The sequence below is a fragment of the Catharus ustulatus genome, chromosome 3 (assembly GCF_009819885.2).
Source record: "Catharus ustulatus isolate bCatUst1 chromosome 3, bCatUst1.pri.v2, whole genome shotgun sequence".
NCBI classification, from domain to species: domain Eukaryota; kingdom Metazoa; phylum Chordata; class Aves; order Passeriformes; family Turdidae; genus Catharus; species Catharus ustulatus.
The window spans coordinates 18,333,124-18,350,378 of NC_046223.1; the positions used below are offsets into that span (position 1 = coordinate 18,333,124).

Here is a 17,255-nt window from a genome sequence, read left to right on the forward strand (position 1 = left end):
TTCGAATCTCCTGGCTCAGCCCTTCAGCTTGATCCAAGGGAAAGCCAGACACCAGCTCTGTGGTCAGCACATGCTTGCTGCACAGCTCATCGATTACTCTTGGGACATAAAAGAAGGGGTGGTCTTTCAGCAGTTCCCTAGGGGTGGAGGAAGGAGAGGAAAAGGTTTAGGAACCCTGAGAGCAGATGAATACATCAGCAACACCTCACAAAGCCTTTCACCACCCCACACCCTGGCTGAGGCTGCCAGGATATGTTTTTCTCAGCAATTACAGTAGGGATTAAGTCAGCAGAAACCCTGCCAGTGACTTACAGCTGCTGCCAGCTCCTGAGGTCACATCTCCTGCCAGAGCAGTGATATTAAGAAGGCTCCAAGCTGGTGCATCAAGGGGCACTGGGCTCTTCTGCTCATCCCACTTGGCTTTAGGGCCAGACTTCACACATGAAAGAATTATTTTGCCAAGGGGAGCAGTGCCACAGGGGCAGTTCTGCAGGAGGACAGGAAGAGCATCCAGCCACCATGTAAAAATAATCTGGATGTTATAGCAAGCCAAGAGAGCAAGCAGCACTGGTGGTGATAACCGCTTTAAGAGAGCTGAACTGAAAGCCTGCTAGGATGCAGAATGGGAGAAGTTCACAACAGGCTGAGATAAGAGCACACAGAAGAGCAGTGCAACAGAAGGGAGGATAGGTGATCACATTTCAGCTGACTGAAGCCATGCCAGCCAGGTGAGACAAGGTAGTGATTCTGGGGGACAGCCTGAGGCCACAACCATGCACCATTCCCCTGTGCCATATGGCAGGGCACAGCAGTCAGCTCCCCATCCCTGAAGTTAATCAACCTCTCCTGCCTCTCTCACACACACAGAAGGAGCTGAACATACTGGAATTTCCTTGCACAGGCAGCTTCTCTCAGGTAGTCACACTCCAGGGCCAGCTCTCTGCTCACGACTTCAATCAAGTGCTCTGGGAACAAACCTGAAAGTCAAACAGCACAGGAGAGAGCAGGCTTAGAAAAAAGGATCTCCTCAGGCTAAGCTTTCCAGAGAGCCAAGGTGTATTTCCAATCAGATGCAGGTTGTGCAGTAATTCCAGGCCCAGGCTATAGAACTGCTCCTAAGTCAAGGCACATCCACACCACTGCTCTATGCAGCAGAGCTCTGTCCTCTCCCAGCTCCCACCCCACAGCCAAGCTCTCCATTTCTGCTATTGGCATGGCTGTACAAGCCATGGCACCCCAAAGACAAGCACCCAAGCACGGGGCAAAAGTAGGCTCCAAACCATACCTGCCTCCAAGTGGCAGCAGGCCCTGCCAGGTAGAAGCAGTCAGCATGACTAATACAGCGCACTGCAGCAGCAGCACGTAGCCAGGGCCTGAGATGCCAAGCCCAGTCTTCTTAGTTTTGAAATTGGAAAACAAATCTACTTCTTGAGCCAGACACAGCTGGGGCTGCAGCAACCTCTGCAGGGCCCTGCCCAGCCACCAGAGAGAACAGTCCCAAATTTTGACATCACCCAGCCTGATTTAGAGCATTTATACAGTCCCACTAATATTCAGAGCTGCTGCAGGCAGGTGTTGGAAAAAGGAGCAGTAAGTCCTGCATTCCCTGTGGGAAAGGGGACTTACTCATGTGCTGAGACACTGAGCAAGCTCTAAACTTCACAGTTCTCCCCAACTCTGATTGGAAAGAATAGAGAACATCTGGGAAGAGCACAGAAGGACAGGCATGGGAGGCTACAAGGAAATGTGGAGAAGAATGCGTTCGCCCAAATGTATCAGAAAGTAACAGGATAAAGTAAGACTACCTCACCTGAACACTGCCCACACTCCAAGCCTAGAAAGCCATCAAAAGTGAGTATTCCCAGGCACTTTACATTTTGCCAAGAATCCCTATGGGTCTGTCTCTATAGACAACACCTAGAGACCAGTGCAGGTTACTGTGGTGGATGTGTGCCTACTCATGGCCAGAAAACACAAAGGTGCATTTTCCACCCCACAAGGTGGGTGCTAGAGCAGGAATGTGCACAGCAAAGGCAGCAGCAGCTCTGCAGCAGAAAAGGGGAACAGAGCATGACTCCCCAAGCTGGCCCTGCACCCTCTGCTCACATCTGCTCCCTCTCCTGCTTTCTGCAGAAAATCTGCTCCTGGGCAGACTTAGTATCCTTAAGTCCCTTTCCCCAGTCTTCAGAGGGACACATGAAATGCACTGCTTGAAAAGGGTTGGCAGAACTCAACCTGCAGCAGTGGGAACACAAGGCCTGCCAGAGTCTATCTTTTTACCTTCAGGGAGAATATTGCTCATGCTCAGGACAGCCATCAGGTTGTTGACATCACTGCTGATGCTCTGGGCGACTCCAGGGTACTGTGGGACAGAATGGGAGAGGGAAGTGTTGAGATTAGATTACCTGGTCGTACAGGGCATGATAAAAACACCTGGGTCAGTATCCACTGCCCCCACATCGCAGCCAGGGCATCCTGAGCCTACCACCTCTAAAAGCTTGTTCAAAGCCCAGCATCTAAACCAGGGGGCAGACAGAAAGGCTAAGATGCAGCTCCTTGCAATCAGAATGGTGTGCTCAGATTCTCTGATGGGAATTCTTCCAACACATGACAGGTTCTCAGACACACAAATCCCATAACAGCCATGGCAGTCAGTCATTTCCCTCCCACAGCTGAGAGCACACACCCCTGGAAGCCCCAGTGTGTCATTCCCAGCAGTAGGGCAAGTGGTGAGGCCCCAGCCCAGTCCTGGCAAAGGCAGCTCCTCCTGTTCTCGCCGTGTCTGCCAAGAAGGGAAGGAGCCTGCACTGCAGAGGAGAATGTATGCTGATGCCAGAGGGTTGAGTTTCTGCTGCCACTACCTTGGCCTGACTTCAGAGAGTACTTGGGACACAACTGGCTTGAGAAGACATCAGCACCCATTGATACTATTTCTAAAGTCTCCCCATACTACAAAAACCCACCAATGAGTTGACCAGCTTTGCCTGGAACACTGCTCAGTGAGCAAGGGACCTCACTCCTTGGGATTACAGACCATGCTGTACAAGGAGCTTTAGCTCTAGAACTTAGTTTTGCTGTTAACAGCCACCTGAGGCTGCTGACACCCAGAAAGGGAACTGGGGTATGTGTACATCCCAGAAAGGGGACTGACCTATGGAGGCAATGAGAACCTCCCATACAGCCCTAAAAGTACAAGTACATTATCCCATACTGCAGTGAACTATCTGTGGAATGTCTCCTGCTCATCTGGACTCAGACTGGCTCAAGCTGTAAAACCTTTCCTGTCTCGTCCACTCAGTTTGCACTAGGTAAGACATCACATCTTCACTTGCATTAAAATGTTTCTTATTTGTCTAGCAGTACACAATTGTCTAGCTCCCCTGCCCTTTATGACCACAAACAAGACATGGCTGGTCTGTAAAGCCCACCTGGATTTTCATGGCAACTTCCTTCCCGTTTTTCAAGCGTGCCAGGTGAACCTGACCAATCGAAGCAGCAGCAAAGGGGCGTTCTTCAAAGGACTCCAGTTTATCCCTCCAGTTGGGGCCAAGATCATTGTTCAGAGTTTTCTACAAATAAATAGAAAGGATCAGGGTATGGGAAACAAAGATTTATGACTTTCAGTCTTGGAAATCACGTTCCTCTAAGGTGACTGAGTTCTGAGTACCTATAACCCGCTTTCTAGATCATCCTCTGTACCTTGTCATTGCACACCAAGGCAAGGAGTGGTCCAGCCAGCAATACTGCCCCAGCACTGAAAAGGTGCTGATCAGATCTCTGCCCTTAAGGACAGAAATCTTGAACACAAACACCACTGCCTTGGCAATACAAACATCCCCTTTTAGGTGCCACTTGGTATCTTCCAGAAAATGAGCAAGGAGTTAGCTATTTCTCCTCTTTCATCATGCTGCCAAGCTAAACAGAAGCAATCCAGGCATGACTCTCTTTAAGGCAATATTGACAATTAAACATCACAGCCTACTTTAACATCTTTTTTGCTACCCTGCCAGACTGCCATATTTAAGTTCTAACTCTGCTTAGTGTCTTTCAAAAGGTAAGTAGTGCTGGCAGTTCCTTTTCCATCACCCTTTACACATTAATTTACACAGCACATATACACTGGGGAAAGCAAACTTAGTTTGCTTCATTCTGGGTCTTCTTGCTGGCAAGTTAGCCAAAATGGTAAGAACAAAGCTGCTGTTAATTTTCCAGCAGACTAAGGCTTGTAAGGCTGTTTCTAAAATGGGATGTACACATATCTAGACACTAGGTAAAGACAAGAGGAAACACAAGAGGAAGCTACACTCAACAAGACCCTATAACCATATTTTTGTGCAGCATCCTGCTCCATCAACATTAATCTCAAGACATGAAAAACTTTCACATTTTTTCCCCTCTGTCTAGACCCAAAATTCCATTTTCTTGATAGAAATGATAGCACATAACTGAGAGAAGGGATCACACGTTACCCACAACTGAAAATATGTAACATTATTAAAATATTCTTTAAAATGCCCAGATACATCCCTTACTAGGGCATGTCACAGGTAACATTTTTTCTTCCATTGTCCCTTTCTCTGAGAAGCACTCAGGAATATTCCTCACCGTCATCTGCTTTATTGGCATGAAGTCAGCACTCTGCCGGACACGCTCAAAAATCCTCTGGAGGTGGGGGTTGATGAAGGCATCATCTGCCAAGGGAAAGCACACAGCAATCAGTGCAGGCATTGCATTCTTCACCACACAAAGAAACATGCTCCTGCATTCAGACAAGTCAGGCTGCCCTGCTCCAGGCACAGCCCAGTGAAGGTTTTACAACTAATTTTTTACAACTAATTCTTTAGTTCTTTTGGTGTGGTGACAGACTGCATAGACCCAAGAGTGCTCTGCCTCTGCCACCAGCCCATCTTCTGGCTGGCAGCAGTACAACATGCAGGTCTAGGAGAGGCCACTGCCTCCTGGAAACACAGGTCACAGAAGGGACTCCTGGAGAGCCATCCCAACAACTCCAATGTTCCTGACATGGTTTAATCCAGTTCATTTTAAGGGGCAGCAGCTCCTCTGGAATGCTGTGCAATGGTAAAACACCACTTACACAAGTACTGAACTCTTGGAGAAATCAGGATTCAGCATCTGCTACTGTAAACAACTGCCCAAAGGCACAGCAACTACAAGTGGGCAGAGGAGAACATAGCTGGGCCAAAACTTTTAAGTCAGAAGGATTTAGCAAGCAAATATTTACATTCATAAGAGGAAGGGCTGGGGCATCTTGAAAGATTAGTCCTCTGCTTGAGCAAAGGATTTTACAGTAACTCAAAAAACTACCATTGCTGGCAAACCTTTCATTTCAAAAATGATTACAGAGGAATCAGATTTATCTGCTGCTCTCCCAACACTGGAAAAGTCCAGGCCACAGGCCTTGATCCTGAGACCTGAATCTGCACATAAGATTTTGACATTCAAAAAATTGTTGTTCCTCTCCAAAGACACATGCATGAACCACCTCATATCTATCCCAGGAAATAAGAAACAAACAGTGACCTTAAGAGGACTGTCTGGGGAAGAAGGGTGGAAAGGAATGGAGAAAAAAAATAATGCAGAGATGTGACATTAACACTCAGCATTGTTTACAAATTCCCATGAAGCCACAGCAGCATTTAAAAGTACTAATGAAACCGCAGTGTGGAACCAACAGGAGTTTTTTAAGAGGAGCTCCCATTCCATCACTGGAAGCTGGAGAGGAGCAGGCTTTGCAGGAACAGCGAGTAGAATTCCTGCTGTGATGGTACAAACCCACAAGAAGATGAGACATTGCATTTGCGTGTGCACCTCAAATACTGAAAGAAACACCTGCTCAGTCACTGATGGTGTATCACTGCCCAACCTCTGAACACTGCACAAAATATTCTCAGGACTATGTGAAGGTATTAACCATCATGCTGCAACGTGCCACCTGCACTGCCAAGGGTGACTGGGCAGAAGGAGGATAGACTGAGACTCCCACTCACACTCCCAGAAACTGTTTGGGTCAAAGCATCAGCATCTGCCACAGGCATTCAGGACCAACTCCCTTTATTCTGCTTACTGCTGACATCCATAAACTTCTCAAGGGGTTTCAACCCCTAGTCTGAGAGGGCATCCATCCTTAGATGGGGTGCTGGACCACCCCCACCCTTTGTTCATGACGTCAAATAGCCAAGAAACCTGCAAGTCCAGGCTGACTGTACAGAAACTCAGCAGCAATGTCAAAAATCAGTCTTGCTGTGGAAGCAACTCTGCCAAATCCAGGCTTACAACATGATGATGAATAAGGTTTCACGTCTTTGTGGTCAGCTGGTGAGGCCTTACTGGAACAAAAGACGAAGCAGAAGCCAACGTAGGGCACTCTCAGCTGGCAAATGCAGCTGCCTTTCCAACATATCCCAAAACACAGGATGACTGGGGGCCTTTGGCATCTTTACTGTGCGTGTCCTTTAGGAATGTGGGTCCCTAACAAATCCACTGAATCCCACATCAGGGAAACATAGCAGACATCAGGGGTTTTAAGGACACTGTTTTATGACTTGTGCTCAGCTACAGGGAGCCCCTGCCCCACTAGCATGCAGAACTGCTGACAGAAGCAGTGAATTCAAACTCACAGAAAAGCCCATGAAGCGGCAGGAGCTGCATGAAACCCTCCTGTCCAAACAGCCACCCCAAGAAACAGACACTCTGCATTGTTGATGGTGTCCGATTTATTTCACCACAGCTGTCCCCCTGCAAGGTCACCATGGGTCTGTGTTCCTGCCAGGCCCAGCAGAGTTCACACACTTACAGAAAGAGTCCAAATGAGGGCTGGACTCTTGCCCTGAGGTTTCTGAAGGTCTGTTCCTGACACCAGAGTGAAATCAAGCAGCAAGTATTTGACACTCCTGCCAGAGCACCGTAACATTAGGAGGCAGCAGCAAGTTATAAAAATCCAGGGCATTTCTGCTCCCCAGAGTCAGCCTTTCACAGCTCCCCTCTCTGCACTCACATCCAGGCCTAGGGCATCTGTGACCAGGCTTGGGCACACAGCAGGCACAACTCAGTGGTGTCCCAAGAATCTGAAATTAATCCCACCTATGGTAGATGAGTTTAACTGCAGAGCTGATTTCCAGGCATGGCTCGTTCAGCCCACATACCAGAGGCACTGGAAAGCAAGGAGCACAGGAGCTCCTCGTGGATCTGCACTGTGAGCCATCAGTGGCACCTGGCAGTTTCTGGAGGGTGAGAAAACAGCACGTGGGTGGCAGCCTTTGACACAGCAGCTGATGCCTGCCACCAGGCTCTGCCAGGCAGCCATCAGCCTGGCACCCAGCTAAACCAACTGATTAGCAAAAGAAATGCCAATCAGCATTCTCTGGGACAGTGAGCTGATCTTGTTTTGTTGGCAAGCTTAAAGTATTTAAAACTCTACTAGATCCAGTCTCATCAGCTAATACCTACAAAAATTCAAGCAGAAGCACAAGCCAAGCAAAGTGAGTACTTCAAACACTCAGACACTTACTCTGTTTCAGAAATATATCGAAAGCTATTTCCAGACAAGCCTTACAGCTATGTTTGGCTGGTTCTTTCCTTCCTTATCAGGCTGGGCAGGAAGGCAAACTGGAAAGATCCAGATAAGGTTTGAACTGAGAACACCTGCCATCTCCCAGGGATAACCTAACAGTTCAGTGCAGACACTGATGTCACTCATGTCTTCACCTGTGGTCACTGGCCTCAGAGTTTGATGGGTTAAATAGCAGTTTGAAGTCTTCTCAGGATGGAAACAAGTGTTTTATACCTGATACAGATTATCAGCTGTACTGGCTTTTGCAGTAAAGCTTCAGTGCCCACAGAGCAGGTAAACGATAAAAAGGTTGCTATAATAGGAGAGTATTATGGATATAACCTTGACCACTTTTGGTGAACAAAGAACAGGATCACATTCTTGTTTCACCCTTCTCCTTTCCAGCAGGATCTGCAATTAGAGTGTAATACAGCTCTGCTTCTTAATAATTGCTAGTAACACAGACACCAAAATTCACAGTGTCACCCTATTGTCAACCAATTTCAGTTACACACAATAAGGACAACAAGAGAGAGGTGTATAAGTGCATGCATCTACTTATTTCATGCTGTGATTAGATGAAACTCAAACATTTCCATCACTGCTCTCACAGGAGAAAACCATTTGTTCAGAGTCTCCACATTCACTTGACACCGCCTGATTGCAGACAGCTGCCCCTGTGTCACACTTGGCAGCACTAAGGACAGCTAAAGACCTGTGCAGGCACTTACCTTGAATGCTTAGCATCTGTCCCAGCTTCAGTGCCGCTCCCCGGACCTTGCACAAGGTCCTCACAATCCTTTCTGCATTGGCCTCTGACAGGAACGGGCTAGAATCCATCACTGCTTTCTTCCCTGAGGGCAAGGAGAGAGAATGAACCCTGATCTTGGCAAGCCCACTCCACTGTGTTAGCCCACATTCAACAGATTTGCCCTTCCCTAGAGAAATCAAACTGGGACTACAGTGAGTGCCTTCACTGCAGCCCAGGGGCATGGACTGAAGTTGTCCATGTGCCTTGAGACAACTTTGACATTGTTGGCTTGAAGGCCAGAAGCAGCAAATCACAGCCTCCAAAAATGTCTGTGCTGCTCTGCAAACTGTCTGGGATCCTGGGTAGACATTGGTGCTTGAACTCACTGTGCCAGCCAGCACTGTGCAAAGGTTTCTTGTTCCCCAACAAGGGCTGCAGTACAGCCATAGGCTCAGAAGGGCAGCAGGAGTGAGCACAGCAAGGGGGAATCCTCAGAAGCCTTGGAAGCACGCTGGCACAGACCAAAAGGCCTCTTCCCACCTCTTAACGTGAAAGCTTGCACAGAACAAGGCCAAAATACACACACTCAAACATACACTTTCCCGTCCCCAAGCATGTGTAAAGCCTGGTGTCTGACAGGCTCAGAGAGGTCACTTAGCCATGTACACACCAGTGTCACACTTCCAAGAATGCAACAGGGGGGTTGTGTGCCATAAGAAGCACTTTCCCTCCACTTTAACTTTTTTTTATTAAGGGAGAGGGGAAAGAGATTGATTCTAGTTTGTGGTCCCTTTGGGAGAAGCAACCCAGAACTACCTTCCAGGGCAATGCCAGGGACAGAGAGGGCAGGCAGACACCCACCCACCTCTTCTGCTGAGACTGCAGATCAGCTCCTGCTGATAGAGAGCCAAGCAGGAGGAAGGTCAGGCCTTGCAGCCAGGCTGCAGAGCTCACAGCTAATATGCTGATATTACAACTACATTGTTTTTAGAATACTTTAGAGGAACAGAGGACAGAACAGCTGAAGCCTCCATAAACAATAAGCAGCACCCAAAAAGGCACAGCAGATGAAAACAGCCCTGGAAATCTCAGATGGAGATTAGTGGTATGTCATGGGCTGAACTAGAGCAGACAGAGATCCTCTCCATTTCCTGGTAGCTCTCAGAAAGGTACACAGATGGACTAAGACTGGCCAGGGGAACAGGAGAAATAAGAGACAGACTGAAGTAGCTGCTGTCTAAACTCTAATAGCTCCCACAACTTGGTAGCATTTTTTTCAGGTGCCAAGAATGTTACTGATCTGAGAGACACTCTTCAGTCCATGCAAGCAGCTGGATTGCTTACAGACCTTCCCTGCAGAAATGATTCCACAGAACTCTGCACTGGCAGAGCACAGATGTGTCAGGTACAGGCTGCTCTCCTGCCCTTCATTCCCCCTCTTGCTTTCATCTGTTTTGTGGGATAGCAGCAAGATGGCACTGCATGTGGGACATCTCTCTCTACAAATCCCTGTTCTAGGTCAAGAATGTACAGGAAAAAGAGGAATAAAAACACCAGGAATACACAGGACAGCCATCCTGCTCTTGAGAGCAAGACACAGAAAAGCAGGACAGGTCCAGAATTCACCATTTTCAGCACACTGCAATCCTTGGAGCACATTTTGCTCAGGATAATGGATGTAAGGAAACTTAGAGACTGAACAGGTAGAGCTACTCAGGCAGAAGGATCTGGCTTTGCACACTTGAAAAGCTGTCTCTCAAGTGTCCTATGAGGAAAACTGTGTCTTAGCAATGATGAGGCAAATCCCTGTATGAAAAGACACACAGGACCTAAGGAAAGTACTGAATCAAAATCTTCCTTCACACCACTGCACACAAAAACAAGCTCAGCAGCAGAATAAAGAGGTTAGTTAATGATTAAAGCCACAATGAAAAGCCAATGAACCCTGACAATTTTAAGTCTTATCAGAGAAAGAGCCAAACACAGGCAGTCCCAAATCCTCTCTTCCTGGCAGGCTTCTCATTGAAGCCAAGCCTCCAGGGGCAATGCCTGATCACCAGGCAGCCCAACAGCACGGGAGCAGCTCTTGCTCATGTACTGCACTACAAGTGTGCATGAACAAGAAGGTGACTTGGAAGCACAAGTGAAGAGCAGTACTATCTCAATGGCAAGCAGAGAGAAAACAGACACAGGCTTCCAAGGCTGGGTGGAAAGGGAGTGGGGATAAAACCCACCACAAGTTCATGAAAACATAGACCAGTTTTCAGTGAGTTAACATTTTACCCAAAGATGGCTGGCACCTTTTGGTGCCTCACATTATTTCCTCCCCATCTTCAGATCACAATGCTGCTTTCACCTATTTCACCAAGGAAATAAGAAAAGGCAAACAGAAGTCACATACAGGCTGTGGCAACATGGACACCTCAGAAATTGAGGTTTCTGCAGCCATAGTGCCTGGGTCTGTGAGTTCTTCCACAGAACAGCAGCAGGCAGACACCCTCACTAGTGCTTGACCCACTTTTTTTCTTTTCCTTTCCAAATTCAGAATCAGCATGAACCTTTCCAAACCTGTGTGCAACTCACTGCTGCATCACCCCTTTTCCACCTTCTTTGCCATTGTCAAATGGAGAAGCAGTGACTGGACTGTTTTAGAACCATTTGCCACAGAAACTTTGGGCAAAGGAATACTCAAGAACATGGTCTAAACACTTGAGACTAACAATCCAAGGATATTGCATTATTGCTTTTCATAAGAAAATCCCTCTGTGTTCAAATCCAGGCCAAGTGCCGGCCTGTCAGCGCTCTGTCCAGCCTGGCATTTGTGCAGTGCCCGAAGAATTGCCTGGGACAGATCATTAATAAGTGACAAAGTTGTCCTTGAACCCAGTCTCTATACTTGTAACAGCAGCTGTTTATTCGAGCACTCTCATTTTAATTCCTGGGAATTTATTCTACTTTCCCATTCCCACCCTGTGTGGGCCCTACACTGTATTTACATACACACTTTAAATACTGAGGCTGCCATCAAGGTCACCAGTGACAGAGGAGATTATCAGCCTACCAGGAAAATTCAAACTTGAAATCAAGTCAGTCATCCTCTTTTTAACAAAATAAGATGAGCCAAATCACTTAAAGATGGCAGCATCAGTGCCTTAAGCATTTGAAAAAAACCAAACCTGCACCTACTTACAAGAAGTCAGCAGCAGAATGAATTTATGTCCAGGACATCAGGCTTGGATGGAAAAGGAAGAAATTTACCCATCTTGTACCAGACATATTTGTTCTAGGCTGAGTCCCTGAAGAAGTGAATTGTTTATGGAAACAGACATTCCAAAGTAGGGAGAGAAGGATCCTGTGGCTACTAAACAGAGACGGGGAAGCTGAGCAGGAAAAGACAGATCAGTACTAGCACAACTGCTAGAGAAGTGCAGGAGAGCAGGAATTTGCAGTCCCTGTGACAACAGCAGTGGAAAGAAGAAGTACAAGCTGTGCTATCAGGATCACGTGTAGCTCAGGAGTATCTGGCTAAGAGGTTGGGATGAAAGGACCAGTGTTCCTAACTCCATTTTAAAGGTGTGAAGACACTTTAGTTTGTATTAACCAGGCCAGAGGAGGTCCACCAAGAGAAAGCTCTTCCTCTCATTACTCCTGGATGCCAGTAAGAGTGTGAAATTCTTAGGCATGCCTTTGGGCATACACACACATTCCACCTGTTTAAGTCTGGAGTGACAAGTTGTTACTATTAATACTGCAACAGTAGGGAGAGAAGTTACATCCATCCTCCAGCAGCTTCCCAGGAACAGGACAATATGTCATTCTGAAAAGAGACAGGTCTCAACCCAAACCCATGGTGCTGGTAGCCACAAAACTTGGAATCAAATGCCTCAATCTGAAATCAGGAAAGGGGTGCAGAGGTATTTTTAAATAATGGAGCAATACTTATGAGGTTTCCCCCAAGAACAGCTCAGGTACTGTTAGAAAAACAGTAAGAAAATGGAATCTTGGACACTCACTGTATACCTATCCTCTGCTGTGCATTTCTGCAGGAGCAGAGCCCATGGAGAGAGCTCTCATTCATGGAGCCTTACCCAGCACTCTAAAATACTATGGAAAACACATACCCAAGAACACTAGCTAGAGGCCATAGCTGAGTCACCTGGAAACCTTCCTGTGTCTTTGGCCTGAGAAGCTGCAGAAGAGTACAAAGGCTGGAAGTCTTTCACTTTTGCCTCACCCCCACACTGGCTGCTCTTAGTCCATTCTGAGTTCCACTATTGGTATTACTCTCCTTTACAGCACAACCACTGCTCCAAGATCTTATCTAAGCAGACTTGACAGCAAGAGGGAAAGACAAACAAACACCTAAAAATAAAAGCCAGGTCATTTCCTAATTCCCTGCCTAGCACTGAAGTTGGCAGTTCTCATTGCCTTATTTTTTAATCAAGGTTTGTTCAAGAAAATCACTCTTCCTAGGATTCAAGACTGTAAAGCAGGTTTCTGACTGAGAAAAATAGTTTCCCCATCAAGAAGATAAATGTTTAGAGGAGCAATTGCTTTATTGCAAGGAGAAAGTGTCTTCTGCCCTTGAAATACAAAAAAAAGTAATACTTGCATGCTGTAAGAGAGATTGTGTTGAGAAAGTTCATGTTATTCCTTCAAACTTCATAGCTCTGCAAGCTTATGTTTTTATTTAGGGTGTACCCAGTTAGAAAATACTCTGGCAAGCAGAGAAATACCAACAGTTGTGCAATTCCACCTCTGCTAAAAACAAAACAAATCATCAGCTTCCAACAGGTATCAACAACCTGTCAAACATCCCAAGCGCTGAAAGCAAAAAGCCTTCAAGGATCCTCTACAGGATGAGCTGTGTTTGCCTGAGTGCATGTTTTTAAATCAAAGAAACCCACCCATCCTCAAACACCTCAGGTCTTAGAAACAAGAACTTTGCCAAGGATCCTTTTTTTCTGCCGGGCTGCTCTGTATTGCCTTGCTGTTAATATTTGCATTTTGGTATTCCAAATAAAAGCAGAGTCCTGGGTCGTCCACAATCCCTGCTTCCCACTAATGGGAATGTGCTTCATATCTTGAAGTGCTGTTTTATGGTTTGGGAATTTCTTTCAGTCAGGATTTTTTGGGGTTTTTTTAGTGTTTTTCTCCCCCACAAATTTCTTCATTTTTCAGTCACTCCAGTACCTCCTGAAACAGAGGTTCAGTTTCCATCCTTCTTCCACTCCCAAAGATGACCAGGGTGAAGGCAGAAACTGGCTCTGTAGTAGAACACTACCAGCCACAGAGTAGAATTACAAGGACTCAGCAGTTGTCATTAGCTGAAAGCAATGCTTCTGAACCAGGAACAATCTGACTTCATTTTTACTTCTAGCTACAAGTAGTTCCACCTTCCATCAGGTCCCTCCAGTCACTGGAAGTAACCTAAACACACAACCATACCAGCCAAACCAGAGAGACCAGCTGAAGACCAAACAGCCCACAGCAACTGTAACAGACCTTGACATTTACAGTATCCCACCAAAGCTTTTCCTGGATAACAAACAAGTGAATGGAACCATAAACTTCAGAGCAATCTCACGCTTTCTGGAGAACACCCTGAATTTTCTATGCCCTAAACCATTCACCCACACATCCCCTACAATATTTTACCAACACGTATGCTTAGAAGAAAACTACCATGACATGATGAGGTACAACTTAGGAATATTTTACCTCCTACTTCAAATATGCTGGAAGGCAAAGAGGATAAAATCAATTTGCACAGCACACCCTCTTGCATATTATAAGAATCCTTTAGAAGGCAGCAAAGGACAGGTACTGGAAAGAGACAATTTCCATTTAACATGAGCATAAAGTGCTTTGTCTCTCTTACCATCCTCCAAGTTCCTCCTAGGCAGAACATCCTTTAATTTCAAACAGACTGCAACCACTAAGAAATTTTTCAGACACACAGGCTCATCTAAAGTTTCCGTACTGATAGAAATGCAGGGTTTCACTGAACAGTTTAAAAACAATGGTTAAGACAATACAAGAACGGGCACAGGGGCAGTATTCAATCTCAGGGTTAGCTATGGGAAAGTAGAGCTGTACAAATTGTGCTGGCACAAACACATTCTCTGGAATATTCCTCTGACCTCTGTCTATGTAGTGAGGCTGTGGTATACTGAGATGGGAAAAGAGCCAAGAGATGAAGAATAGTACTGGAAATAAAAGAACTACCCATATCCCCTATTATTCTGTCCCACAGAATACAAACCTGGCAAATGCAGGTAAACTGTGTCTGGGGATAAAATAAAGAGGAGGAAGAAAAGAAAACAGAAGGACATTGAAAGGGCTTACCACCACTGCGTTCCTCAGGTCTAAGGCTCTTCTTTGCCACTTCTGCCAGCGCCCCAATGCCAAGACCAACAGCCAGTCCTTTAAAATAAGAAGAAAAAGACTCAAGTCAGAATGAAAAAACCTTCCAAGCCACATACAGAGGTACTTTTAGTAACTAACTTACTAACTTAAGCTACACGTTCAAATGCACAGCAGTTCTATTAGAACATCCTGGCTTTTGCAATGGAGTCATCTTCACTGGACACTGAAGAGTTTTCTCCTTCAGCTCAGCATGCCAACCAGGAATCACAGGCTAGGCCAGCCTGGGACATCTGGCTTTTATAAAGCATGTCACAAGTGTTACTCAGAGCTTGGTGCTCTGGCTAATGTCCTGCTGTAGACTCAAATCATGGAGTTTAAAAAAAGGGGGAAAAAAAGAAGCCAAAACTCTCACAAACATGGTTCTCAAAGTACAATTCTCAAGAAGAACCAGAATCCCTCTCAGGAATCCTTACAGGAGGAACAACTGTATTTAGGATGAAGCCACTGCCAATAGAGTGCAAAGTTTTGCAACCCTGCTATCTAAGCATTAAGTTTAATTGTTCTCATTAGCTGCCTCTTCCTTCCATGTGCTCAACCACTGTGATGAACAGAAACACATTTTTCCCTGAGGCTGACCTTATACCAGCAGTGTTGCAACCTGCAGTCCCAAGGAGCTGGGCAGTAATTTCACCAGCAGCAGTAAGAGCAGGAGACAAAGCACCAGCACCCCACATGCTCTATCACCCTGACAAGCAGGGAATTCCAGGGTGCTGCTGACAGCCACAGCAGCAGACTACAGACTACAAAAGCAGCATGATCTGCCTCCACTAACCAGAGCAAAGGCACCGAAGATTAAACGAGGCACAGATCAAATCATGTAGCAATTTGTACTACCAAAGGTCTCACTGCCTTCCCAATATCAAAATATTTATTTTTCTGGATAATAATGAGCATCTGCACTAATACTGCAGACTGCACTAGAAAAAGAGCTTTTAACAGGTGCTCTTACAGTTTCCTCACTGTTCCACTCTATCCAGTTTCTGAAAAAATTAACTCCACCAGTCAATAACAGCTTTAAATAAACTAAAATCAGGCAAAACAAAAAACATGGTTAAACAGCTGCTAAGCTTTAAACATCTGAAGTTTAAATAAAGGCTTCAAGCTTCTTCAAACTATAATTACAGTGTTTGCTGCTGCTTAGCAGTCTAGCTTGCAGAAAGAGGATGTTAAGGATGGATGTTTGGGGTTTAGGTGTTTGGTTTCCCAAGTAACCACTACAGACGCTGAGGTCCTGCTTCCCAGGAAGTACACGGACATCTGCCTGTCAGCAGGGAATTGTCAATGAAGTCTTCTTGCTGCTTTGCTTGAACACAGAGCTTTCTTTGCTTCCCCTCCTAAACTGTCTTTGTGTCAGCTCTCAAGTTTTCTCCCTTCTGCTCTTTCCTATTCCTTCCTGCAGTGGAAGGAAATGAGTAAGCAGCAACATGGGACTTAGCTGGTGCTGTTCACCTGTTACCAGGAACAAGTCACCCCTCCAAAGAGCATGCAGTGCTACAAAAGCACTCTGCTCCTCTGGGCCACTAATCTACTTGCACAGGTCACTCCAGATGTCCTTCACCTTCCCAGTCTTCAAGATGTGTATTTCCTCCAAGATTAATCATTTTGGGACAGCTCTCAACATTGTTCAACAGACATTGTTCAGCACTTTGAAAAAATAATATCCTTAAGTACCTCTATAAAGGCATTCTCCTTCATTTTGCACTTCATGCAAATTATTTCAGCCTTGGAAAATGCCACTTGTTTCTATACCAGCAGACTGGATCTTAGAATATTTTCCAGGCATCTGCAGCATCTGGTACACTTCAAACCAAGCCTATCAAAAGATGATCTGGAACCACTTTTGTTCAGGACACAACCTCTTGCTCAGCAACTGACACAACCAAACAAACAGGAACTGAAGGGGCTGCTATCACTCTGCTCAGCCTGCCAAGCATGGGGGGAGCAAGACCCTCCCCTGGAGCAGCCTGTGCCCTGCCTTTGGTCACCACAATCACCACACAGCACGCACTGAAAGCTCCTCAGCTGGACAGGGCAGTGAAAAATATAATGAAAGGCTCATGGGTCAAGATAAGGACAGGGAGATCACTCAGCAATCATCATCACAGGCAAAACAGACTTGACCTGGGGAAATTAGTTCAATTTATTACCAATGAAATCAGAGTAGGATAATGAGAAATCAATAGTAAATCATAAAAGACACTCCTCCTACTCCTCCCTTCTCCCTGAGTTTAACTTTACTACTGAATTCTCTCCCTCCTTCACCTCCCCAGCAACAAGGAGGAAGGGGATGGTGGTTACAGTCAGTCACCACACACTGTTTCTGCCACTCCTTCCTCCTCAGGGAGAGGACTCCTCACACTCTTCCCCTGCTCCAGCATGGGGTTGCTCCCACAGGAAACAGATTGCCATCTTGGAGTCAGACACAGGCCAAGCTTCAGGCAGCTTCTGACAGAAGCCACCCTGTAGCCAAACCCTTGACAAGCAAGCCCAATACACTCACTTGCC

General features: G+C 46.1%; 1 protein-coding gene across 1 annotated transcript in view; it reads right to left on the minus strand.

Moving 5' to 3' along the window:
• Window positions 1–17,255, minus strand: part of COQ8A (coenzyme Q8A) — a 40,693-nt gene that overhangs the window by 5,046 nt on the left and 18,392 nt on the right. Inside the window, exons 5-11 of the mRNA XM_033054685.1 lie at window positions 14,670–14,747; window positions 8,302–8,424; window positions 4,606–4,691; window positions 3,429–3,569; window positions 2,281–2,362; window positions 884–977; window positions 1–137 (exon numbers count right to left, since the gene is read on the minus strand). The exon at window positions 1–137 is cut by the window's left edge and continues 1 nt beyond it. Coding sequence (XP_032910576.1) covers window positions 1–137; window positions 884–977; window positions 2,281–2,362; window positions 3,429–3,569; window positions 4,606–4,691; window positions 8,302–8,424; window positions 14,670–14,747 — 741 coding nt within the window. The remainder of the gene's footprint in view (window positions 138–883; window positions 978–2,280; window positions 2,363–3,428; window positions 3,570–4,605; window positions 4,692–8,301; window positions 8,425–14,669; window positions 14,748–17,255) is intronic.